Source organism: Entelurus aequoreus, linkage group LG23 (genome assembly GCF_033978785.1).
Source record: "Entelurus aequoreus isolate RoL-2023_Sb linkage group LG23, RoL_Eaeq_v1.1, whole genome shotgun sequence".
Lineage (NCBI taxonomy): Eukaryota > Metazoa > Chordata > Actinopteri > Syngnathiformes > Syngnathidae > Entelurus > Entelurus aequoreus.
The window spans coordinates 29,348,869-29,361,173 of record NC_084753.1 but is presented as its reverse complement, the minus strand read 5'-3'; the positions used below and the strand labels follow the sequence as shown (position 1 = coordinate 29,361,173).

General features: G+C 35.6%; 2 protein-coding genes across 3 annotated transcripts in view; one reads left to right on the top strand and one right to left on the bottom strand.

The window, feature by feature from the left end:
• The window catches only part of ttbk2b (tau tubulin kinase 2b), a 174,314-nt gene that overhangs the window by 103,615 nt on the left and 58,394 nt on the right, over positions 1 to 12,305 (bottom strand). The gene's annotated exons all lie outside the window — the stretch shown is intronic.
• The window catches only part of LOC133640377 (mitotic deacetylase-associated SANT domain protein-like), a 63,060-nt gene that overhangs the window by 49,086 nt on the left and 1,669 nt on the right, over positions 1 to 12,305 (top strand). For both annotated transcript variants that reach the window (XM_062033766.1, XM_062033765.1), the window contains 2 exons: positions 5,212 to 5,322; positions 5,398 to 5,564. In XM_062033766.1, coding sequence (XP_061889750.1) covers positions 5,212 to 5,322; positions 5,398 to 5,564 — 278 coding nt within the window. The remainder of the gene's footprint in view (positions 1 to 5,211; positions 5,323 to 5,397; positions 5,565 to 12,305) is intronic.

Here is a 12,305-nt window from a genome sequence, read left to right as displayed (position 1 = left end):
CTTTGTAACTCGTTAGTCACAACACTGATAGTATGTAAATAATAGACTAGATACGGTATATCCAATCATATAATATATCACTTAATTTTGTTGTCATGTTAAAATAAAAAGTGTTTTCATGTAAAAACAAAAACAAAATCAAAACTTATTTTGAAGGTTTGGCTCCAGTAATCTTGCGCCACGGTCGTTTACATGTCAGAGAAACCCTGCATTATCATGCATTATTAATTCAATGGCTTTTATTTGGTCATCAGTTCATGTAAACAGTACACTTCAAGTGCGTAGCATATAAATAAATAAAAGTAATCGGTTTACATTTCCTGACCTAAAAAGGTATATGCTGAAGCTAATTATGCCTACCCTTGTTCAATCAATCAATCAATCAATGTTTATTTATATAGCCCTAAATCACAAGTACATGTACATGTCAAATAGAGAAAAGAAGAAACAAAAACAAGAAATCCATCTTGAAATAAAGAAACTCAAGAAAGGACTCTTGAGTCTCTGTCAAAATCATAGTACTTGATCACATGCATTGTTAAGCAGTTAAATACATGCATTTACCAATATATGTGTATATATATATATATATATATATATATATATATATACGTATATATACCGTATTTTTCGGACTATAAGTCGCATTTTTTTTCATAGTTTGGCCGGGGGTGCGACTTATACTCAGGAGCGACTTATGTGTGAAATTATTAACACATTAGCGTAAAATAGCAAATAATATTATTTATCTCATTCACGTAAAAGACTAGACGTATAAGATTTCATGGGATTTAGCGATTAGGACTGACAGATTGTTTGGTAAATGTATAGCATGTTCTATATGTTATAGTTATTTGAATGACTCTTACCATAATATGTTACGTTAGCATACCAGGCACGTTCTCAGTTGGTTATTTATGCCTCATATAACATACACTTATTCAGCCTGTTGTTCACTATTCTTTATTTATTTTAAATTGCCTTTCAAATGTCTATTCTTGGTGTTGGATTTTATCAAATACATTCCCCCCAAAAAATGCGACTTATCCCCCAGTGCGACTTATATATGTTTTTTTCCTTCTTTATTATGCATTTTCGGCCGGTGCGACTTATACTCCGGGGCGACTTGTACTCCGAAATATACGGTACACATTGTATGTATATATATATATATATATATATATATATATATATATATATATATATATATATATATATATATATATATATATATATATATATATACATACATATGTATGTGTATATATATATGTGTATATATATATATATATATATATATATATATATATATATATATATATATATATATATATATACACACACACACACACATATACATACACATACATATATATGTGTATATATATACACACATATACATACATATATATGTGTATATATATACACACATATACATACACTTATATGTATATATATACCCATATATATATACACATACACATATATACGTATATGCACATACATACGTATATACATATATATATATATACGTATATATATATATATATATATATATACGTATATACGTATATATATATATACACGTATATACATATATATATATACGTATATGTACGTGTATATATATATATATATAATTGTGCATACAATTACTATTATCACTGGAGGACGGCGCTAAACATGTTACACACTAAGAGTAAGCCAGGAGCAGGCATGCTAATAGCTAAGCTTGTTTGAAACAACACAAGAAATAACTGCTTAGTAAAGTTTGAGACGTGTAGATGGAAGCACGTTGCAGCAGAAAGTAAGCAGTTATTCACAGGAAATGAACAAAGTAGATTATTAAGAGTCTGGAGAGAGATGATAATATAACTGTTGGTATGTTGGCATTGTCGCAGTCAGTACAGCACAGTAAGAGGGTGGATCGATCCATAAGTAGGTGGTGTCGACACTAAAGGTAATATCGATATTTTAATTTTGGAAAAATACTTTTTTGTCATTTTTGTTAATGTTTACAAACTCAGGGAATAATTATTTGGACACCGGAGAAATTTGAGGGCAAAACACTTAATTATTTCAATGAGTAATAAATAATAGTTTTACTTTTGTTTAGTTATTGTGTATTATTGACTTTGTTGTGATAAACAAATATGTAATAAAGAAAATAAGGGACTATTTTAAATATTGGTGTTTAAATATTGTTAAACTGTAATGGGCATCACCATAAATACAAGGAAAAGTATACTGTTAATTAGGGCTGTCATTAAATTAATGACATGTAAAACACAGAATAAACACGTGATTTATTTTTGATCACACATGTTCTTTTACCTTTACGGTGGTTTATACACCCAATTATTGTAAATTGAAAAACACTACTAGAGTTATTTTTACTGTAAAATTCTGGTGGCTGAGATGTCCGTTTTTTTAAACTGTGAAATCTACGGTTGTTTTTACAGTGCGTTACTGTGGATGGAAAAAACTGTACCATTTTTATCTTTACAGTAACATGCTGGCGACTGAGCCGGTAGTATATGACCATAAAATATCATTCTTTTACAGTGTAGATTTAAAAAATCCTGTATCGACTTTGACTATAACATTTTAATTTTAGTCAAAATTGTGCATGCACTGTGATTAATTAATGATTAATCAAAATGTAAAAGTGTATGTGGAGGGGGGCGTGGCCTGCGGACCTGCAGCGAAGCGGGGTGTGCCAGGACCGGCTTCGAGATCAGCGACAGGTGATTAGATACCCAGGCCCAGGTGGGCCATCTACGCACCTGTCGCTGATCTCGAAGCCGGTCCTGGCACACCCCGCTTCGCTGCAGGTCCAAAGGCCACGCCCCCCTCCACAGTGTGTTTCATCTGATTTAAAAAAAAATTAAACAAATTGTTTGGCAGCAATACAGTTAATACATGTGACAAGTATCGATATTGGTATCGGTATCAAAATCGGCAGCCCGTTTAGAACATTCCAAAATCATACTGGTAAATTTTGGACACTAATTTAATAATATTGTACTACTATATACTGTATAATAGAAAACAATACATTAAAATAAATACATACAATGTTCATTATCAGTCTAAGAAATTATTGAATAATAAAGGAGTGCACAAAACTCATTCAAATTACAATTGAAAAAATCTATATGGATTCATAATTTTCTAAAATAAAAAAATAAAAATTATATTTTATTTATTTATTTTTCTGAAAGAATCAAGTTTTAAAGAGATGTGTTATGCCACCAGAAGAAGCTTGTCTAACCTGTAACCTGTTTTGAAAAAGTTTTATTATAAATATACCAAATAATACATTGCAAAAATTGGGTTGAATGGGGAATCGATTCTGAATCGAATCATCACCCCAAGAATCTGAATCTGATCGAATCATTAGGTGCCCAAATGTAAACCCCGGGTACTCTATGCCAGTGTTTTTCAACCTTTTTTGAGCCAAGACGCATTTTTTAGCGTTGAAAAAATCCAAAGGCACACCACCAGCAGAAATCATTAAAAAAACGAAACTCAGTTGACAGTAAAAAGTCGTTGTCGCAATTGTTGAATATGACTTTAAACCATAACCAAGCATGCATCACTATAGCTCTTGTCTCAAAGTAGGTGTACTGTCACCACCTGTCACATTAAACCCTGACTTATTTGGACTTTTTTGATGTTTTCCTGTGTGTAGTGTTTTAGGATATTCCCCGCATCTACTTTGTTTTAGCAATCAAGAATATTTCAGTTGTTTTTATCCTTCTTTGTGGGGACATTGTTGATTGTCATCTCATGTACGGATGTACATTGTGGACGCCGTCTTTGCTCCACAGTAAGTCTTTGCTGTCGTCCAGCATTCTGTTTTTGTTGACTTTGCAGCCAGTTCAGTTTTAGTCTCGTTCTGCATAGCCTTCCCTAAACTTCAATGCCTTTTCTTAGGGGCACTCACCCTTTGTTTATTTTTGGTTTAAGCCAGTGTTTTTCAACCTTTTTTGAGCCGAGGCACATTTTTTTGCGTTGAAAAAACGCGGAGGCACACCACCAGCAGAAATCATTAAAAAACTAAACTCAGTTGACAGTAAAAAGTCGTTTTGTTGGGTATGACTTTAAAGCATAACCAAGCATGCATCAATATAGCTCTTGTCTCAAAGTAGGTGTACTGTCACCACCTGTTACATCACGCCCTGACTTATTTGGACTTTTTTTGCTGTTTTCCTGTGTGTAGTGTTTTACTTCTTTTCTTGTGTTCCTATTTTGGTGGCTTTTTCTCTTTTTTTGGTATTTTCCTGTAGCAGTTTCATGTCTTCCTTTGAGCGATATTTCCTGCATCTACTTTGTTTTAGCAATCAAGAATATTTCAGTTGTTTTTATCCTTCTTTGTGGGGACATTGTGGATTGTCATGTCATGTTCGGATGTACTTTGTGGACGCCGTCTTTGCTCCACAGTAAGTCTTTGCTGTCGTCCAGCATTCTGTTTTTGTTTACTTTGTAGTCAGTTCAGTTTTAGTTTCGTTCTGCATAGCCTTCCCTAAGCTTCAATGCCTTTTCTTAGGGGCACTCACCTTTTGTTTATTTTAGGTTTAAGCATTAGACACCTTTTTACCTGCACACTGCCTACCGCTGTTTCCGACATATAAAAAGAAATTAGCTACCGGCTGCCACCTACTGACATGGAAGAGTATTACACGGTTACTCTGCCGAGCTCTAGACAGCACCGACACTCAACAACAACACATCATTTGCAGACTATAATTACTGGTTTGCCAAAAATATTTTTTACCCCAAATAGGTGAAATTAGATCATCTCCCACGGCACACCAGACTGTATCGCACGGCACCCGGCACAGTGGTTGAAAAACACTGCTCTATGCAGTAGTTTAGTAGCTAACACCCTGTTGCAATTTGAGGAAAAAAGGATTACTCTACTGTTTTGTTTGTATTTTTACAACTCTTATTTTTAAGTAATCTTATAATATTTTTGTATTCTCGTCAAAGTCATAGCTAAAACTATTTGGCAAGCTTAAATAGGTAGTCTTGTCTTTATCCTGGTCATGTCACATGTTTGCCCGGTCGTTTGTTGCTAGGCAGGTTTCAAATACCCATACAGTAAATTGGAAATAAATAAAAACAGCGCCATCTGCCAGATTTTGCAGGTAACTGCACCTATGCAGACTTGAAAAAAATTGTCTCATTTGTTTTGTGACTCACCAGAGTTCCCAGCAGTCCAAACTGTCTCAGGTAGAGGAGAAGAAGGAGACGTCCTACGACGCTGCGAACAATCAGCAGGCCATGGTGGCTCAGTGTCTGAAAGCTCACGACTACGTGAGTGTTTGTGTTGGTTAGTGCCCATCAAGTGTCGTGTGCATCCACGCCTGAATAGCAACTTGTCGCCCCCAGGCGGGAACCGTGCTGGTGATCAAAGAACCGGAAAACGCCATCAAGGAGGCTGGGTACGCGCCGATGCCACAAAGGCCTCGTGCTGACGCGGCGGCAAAGAAGAGCAAAGCGCCTGTAAAGCCCGCACAAGATCCTGATGCTGTGTTTCCATGCAAGAAGTGTGGCAGGTAGGTATCAAGCCATCGCAGGAAATACAAAATAGTATATATTTTGGCAGTATACAGTGGGTACTGTATGCTACATTTGTCACTATTTGTTTCATTGTAGCCATTTGTTAAATTAAAAAAAGTTCTTTTTTTTTTTTTTTTTTATTAATGTATTTATTTATTTTTTAATGAATTTTTTTGCAAATTTAAAAAAAGAACAACTGAAATATTACACGCTCAAAAGTATTCAGAGCCTTATATTTAACTCTCATGCAGTCCATTACTTCTGATCCTCATTGAGATGGTTCTGCTGTGTTTCATTACCGTATTTCCCGGACCATAGGTTGGATTATAAGGCGCACTGCCGATGAACGGTTCATTTTCAAGCTTTTTTCCATATATAAGGCGCACCGGATTATAAGGCGGTATACAGTGGGTACGGAGAGTATTCAGAACCATTTACATTTTTCACTATTTGTTTCATTGCAGCCATTTGTTAAATTATTTTTTTTATTAATGTACACTAAGCACCCTATTTGACGAAAAAAAACGTATGTAGAATTTTTTTGCAAATTAAAAAAAAGAAAAACTGTAATATTACACGGTCATAAGTATTCAGAGCCTTATATTTAACTCTCATGCAGTCCATTCCTTCTGATCCTCATTGAGATGGTTCTGCTGTGTTTAATTACCGTATTTCCCAGACCATAGGGCGCACCGGATTATAAGGCGCACTGCCGATGAACGGTCCATTTTCGAGCTTTTTTCCATATATAAGGCGCACCGGATTATAAGGCAGTATACAGTGGGTACGGAGAGTATTCAGAACCCTTTACATTTTTCACTATTTGTTTAATTGCAGCCATTTGTTAAATTAAAAAAAGGTAATTTTATTTATTTTTCATTAATGTACACTCAGCACCCTATCTTGACAGAAAAAAACATACGTAGAATTTTTTGGCAAATTTAAAAAAAGAAAAACTGAAATATTACACGCTCATAAGTATTCAGAGCCTCATATTTAACTTACATGCAGTCCATTCCTTCTGATCCTCATTGAGATGATTCGTATTTCCCGGACCATAGGGCGCACCGGATTATAAGGCGCACTGCCGATGAACGGTCCATTTTCGAGCTTGTTTCCATATATAAGGCGCACCGGATTATAAGGCAGTATACAGTGGGTACGGAGAGTATTCAGAACCCTTTACATTTTTCACTATTTGTTTCATTGCAGCCATTTGTTAAATTAAAAAAAGTTAATTTATTTATTTTTTAATTTATGTAAACTCAGCACCCTATCTTGACAGAAAAAAAACATATGTAGAATTTTTTTAGCAAATTTAAAAAAAGAAAAACTGAAATATTACACGCTCATAAGTATTCAGAGCCTCATATTTAACTCACATGCAGTCCATTCCTTCTGATCCTCATTGAGATGGTTCGTATTTCCCGGACCATAGGGCGCACCGGATGATAAGGCGCACTGCCGATTAACGGTCCATTTTCGAGCTTGTTTCATATATAAGGCGCACCGGATTATAAGGCAGTATACAGTGGGTACGGAGAGTATTCAGAACCCCTTAAATTTTTCACTATATGTTTCATTGCAGCCATTTGTTAAATTAAAAAAAGTTCATTTTATTTATTTTTCATTAATGCACACTCAGCACCCTATCTTGACAGAAAAAAACATGTAGAATTTTTTTTGCAAATTTAAAAAAAGAAACATTGAAATTTTACACGCTTGTATGTATTCAGAGCCTCATATTAACTCTCATGCAGTCCATTCCTTCTGATCCTCATTGAGATGGTTTTGCTGTGTTTCATTACCGTATTTCCCATACCATAGGGCGCACCAGATTATAAGGCGCACTGCCGATGAACGGTCCATTTTCGAGCTTTTTTCCATATATAAGGCGCACTGGATTATAAGGCAGTATACAGTGGGTACGGAGAGTATTCAGAACCCCTTACATTTTTCACTGTTTCATTGCAGTCATTTGTTAAATTAAAAAAAAATAATTTGAATTTTTCTTCATTAATGTACACTCAGCACCCTATCTTGACGAAAAAAAAACATGTAGAATTTTTGTGCAAATTTAAAAAAAGAAAAACTGAAATATTACACGCTCATAAGTATTCAGAGCCTCATATTTAACTCACATGCAGTCCATTCCTTCTGATTCTCTTTGAGATGGTTCGTATTTCCCGGACCATAGGGCGCACCGGATTATAAGGCGCACTGTCGATGAACGGTCCATTTTCGAGTTTTTTTCCATATATAAGGCGCACTGGATTATAAGGCAGTATACAGTGGGGAGGGAGAGTATTCAGAACCCCTTACATTTTTCACTATTTGTTTCATTGCAGTCATTTGTTAAATTAAAAAAAATATATTTTAATTTTTTTCATTAATGTACACTCAGCACCCTATCTTGACAGAAAAAAAACATGTAGAATTTTTTTGCAAATTTAAAAAAAGAAAATCTGAAATATTACACGCTCATATTTAACTCACACGCAGTCCATTCCTTCTGATCCTCTTTGAGATGGTTCGTATTTCCCGGACCATAGGGCGCACCGGATTATAAGGCGCACTGCCGATGGACGGTCCATTTTCGAGCTTGTTTCATATATAAGGCGCACTGGATTATAAGGCAGTATACAGTGGGTACGGAGAGTATTCAGAACCCCTTACATTTTTCACTATTTGTATAATTGTAGCCATTTGTTAAATTAAAAAAAGTTCATTTGATTTATTTTTCATTAATGCACACTCAGCACCCTATCTTGACAGAAAAAAACATATGTAGAATTTTTTTTTGCAAATTTAAAAAAAGAAACACTGAAATATTACACGCTCATAAGTATTCAGAGCCTCATATTTAACTCACATGCAGTCCTTTCCTTCTGATCCTCATTGAGATGGTTCTGCTGTGTTTCATTACCGTATTTCCCGTACCATAGGGCGCACCAGATTATAAGGCGCACTGCCGAAGAACGGTCCATTTTCGAGCTTTTTTCCATATATAAGGCGCACTGGATTATAAGGCAGTATACAGTGGGTACGGAGAGTATTCAGAACCCCTTACATTTTTCACTATTTGTTTCATTGCAGTCATTTGTTAAATTAAAAAAAAATTATTTTAATTTTTTTCATTAATGTACACTCAGCACCCTATCTTGACGAAAAAAAACATGTAGAATTTTTGTGCAAATTTAAAAAAAGAAAAACTGAAATATTACACGCTCATAAGTATTCAGAGCCTCATATTTAACTCACATGCAGTCCATTCCTTCTGATTCTCTTTGAGATGGTTCGTATTTCCCGGACCATAGGGCGCACCGGATTATAAGGCGCACTGTCGATGAACGGTCTATTTTCGAGTTTTTTTCCATATATAAGGCGCACTGGATTATAAGGCGGTATACAGTGGGTACGTAGAGTATTCAGAACCCTTTACATTTTTCACTATTTGTTTCATTGCAGTCATTTGTTAAATTAAAAAAAATATATTTTAATTTTTTTCATTAATGTACACTCAGCACCCTATCTTGACAGAAAAAAAACATGTAGAATTTTTTTGCAAATTTAAAAAAGAAAATCTGAAATATTACACGCTCATATTTAACTCACACGCAGTCCATTCCTTCTGATCCTCTTTGAGATGGTTCGTATTTCCCGGACCATAGGGCGCACCGGATTATAAGGCGCACTGCCGATGGACGGTCCATTTTCGAGCTTGTTTCATATATAAGGCGCACTGGATTATAAGGCAGTATACAGTGGGTACGGAGAGTATTCAGAACCCCTTACATTTTTCACTATTTGTTTCATTGTAGCCATTTGTTAAATTAAAAAAAGTTCATTTTATTTATTTTTCATTAATGCACACTCAGCACCCTATCTTGACAGAAAAAAACATATGTAGAATTTTTTTTTGCAAATTTAAAAAAAGAAACACTGAAATATTACACGCTCATAAGTATTCAGAGCCTCATATTTAACTCACATGCAGTCCTTTCCTTCTGATCCTCATTGAGATGGTTCTGCTGTGTTTCATTACCGTATTTCCCGTACCATAGGGCGCACCAGATTATAAGGCGCACTGCCGAAGAACGGTCCATTTTCGAGCTTTTTTCCATATATAAGGCGCACTGGATTATAAGGCAGTATACAGTGGGTACGGAGAGTATTCAGAACCCCTTACATTTTTCACTATTTGTTTCATTGCAGTCATTTGTTAAATTAAAAAAAAATTATTTTAATTTTTTTCATTAATGTACACTCAGCACCCTATCTTGACGAAAAAAAACATGTAGAATTTTTGTGCAAATTTAAAAAAAGAAAAACTGAAATATTACACGCTCATAAGTATTCAGAGCCTCATATTTAACTCACATGCAGTCCATTCCTTCTGATTCTCTTTGAGATGGTTCGTATTTCCCGGACCATAGGGCGCACCGGATTATAAGGCGCACTGTCGATGAACGGTCCATTTTCGAGTTTTTTTCCATATATAAGGCGCACTGGATTATAAGGCGGTATACAGTGGGTACGTAGAGTATTCAGAACCCTTTACATTTTTCACTATTTGTTTCATTGCAGTCATTTGTTAAATTAAAAAAAATATATTTTAATTTTTTTCATTAATGTACACTCAGCACCCTATCTTGACAGAAAAAAAACATGTAGAATTTTTTTGCAAATTTAAAAAAAGAAAATCTGAAATATTACACGCTCATATTTAACTCACACGCAGTCCATTCCTTCTGATCCTCTTTGAGATGGTTCGTATTTCCCGGACCATAGGGCGCACCGGATTATAAGGCGCACTGCCGATGGACGGTCCATTTTCGAGCTTGTTTCATATATAAGGCGCACTGGATTATAAGGCAGTATACAGTGGGTACGGAGAGTATTCAGAACCCCTTACATTTTTCACTATTTGTTTCATTGTAGCCATTTGTTAAATTAAAAAAAGTTCATTTTATTTATTTTTCATTAATGCACACTCAGCACCCTATCTTGACAGAAAAAAACATATGTAGAATTTTTTTTTGCAAATTTAAAAAAAGAAACACTGAAATATTACACGCTCATAAGTATTCAGAGCCTCATATTTAACTCACATGCAGTCCTTTCCTACTGATCCTCATTGAGATGGTTCTGCTGTGTTTCATTACCGTATTTCCCGTACCATAGGGCGCACCAGATTATAAGGCGCACTGCCGATGAACGGTCCATTTTCGAGCTTTTTTCCATATATAAGGCGCACTGGATTATAAGGCAGTATACAGTGGGGAGGGAGAGTATTCAGAACCCCTTACATTTTTCACTATTTGTTTCATTGCAGCCATTTGTTACATTTAAAAAAAGTTTATTTTTTTTCATTAATGCACACTCAGCACCCTATCTTGACAGATAAAAACATATGTAGAATTTTTCTTGCAAATTTAAAAAAAGAAAAACTGAAATATTACACGCTCATATTTAAAGGCCTACTGAAATGATTTTTTTTTATTTAAACGGGGATAGCAGATCTATTCTATGTGTCATACTTGATCATTTCGCGATATTGCCATATTTTTGCTGAAAGGATTTAGTATAGAACAACGACGATAAAGATTGCAACTTTTGGTATCTGATAAAAAAAAGGCTTGCCCCTACCGGAAGTAGCGTGACGTAGTCAGTTGAACATATACGCAAAGTTCCCTATTGTTTACAATGATGGCCGCATGAAGTGAGAGAGATTCGGACCGAGAAAGCGACAATTTCCCCATTAATTTGAGCGAGGATGAAAGATTTGTGGATGAGTAAAGTGCAAGTGAAGGACTAGTGGGGAGTGGAAGCTATTCAGATAGGGAAGATGCTGTGAGAGCCGGGGGTGACCTGATATTCAGCTGGGAATGACTACAACAGTAAATAAACACAAGACATATATATACTCTATTAGCCACAACACAACCAGGCTTATATTTAATATGCCACAAATTAATCCTGCATAAAAACACCTGCGTGTTTGTTATGCTAGCTCCTAGCTCCTCTGCTAGCTCCTAGCTCCATAGAACACGCCAATACAATTCAAACACCTGATCAACACACACAATCACTCAGCCCAAAAGACCGTTCACCTAACCCAAGGTTCATAAAGCTCATATATTTTTAAAAAGTTACGTACGTGACGCGCACGTACGGTCAAGCTATCAAATGTTTAGCAGCCAAGGCTGCATACTCACGGTACCTGATATTCAGCTGGGAATGACTACAACAGTAAATAAACACAAGACATATATATACTCTATTAGCCACAACACAACCAGGCTTATATTTAAAATGCCACAAATTAATCCTGCATAAAAACACCTATGTCTTTGTTATGCTAACTCCTAGCTCCTATGCTAGCTCCTAGCTCCATAGAACACGCCAATACAATTCAAACACCTGATCAACACACACAATCACTCAGCCCAAAAGACCGTTCACCTAACCCAAGGTTCATAAAGCTTATATATTTTAAAAAAGTTACGTACATACGCAAAAAAAAGTTGCGCACATACGGTCAAGATCAAATGTTTAGAAGCCAAAGCTGCATACTCACAGTAGCACGTCTGCGTCTTTGTCATCCAAATCAAAGTAATCCTGGTAAGAGTCTGTGTTGTCCCAGTTCTCTACAGGCGTCTGCGTATCGAAGTCAAAAGTCCTCCTGGTTAGAGTCTCTGTTATCCGAGTTCTTCCATCTTGACTGCATCTTTCGG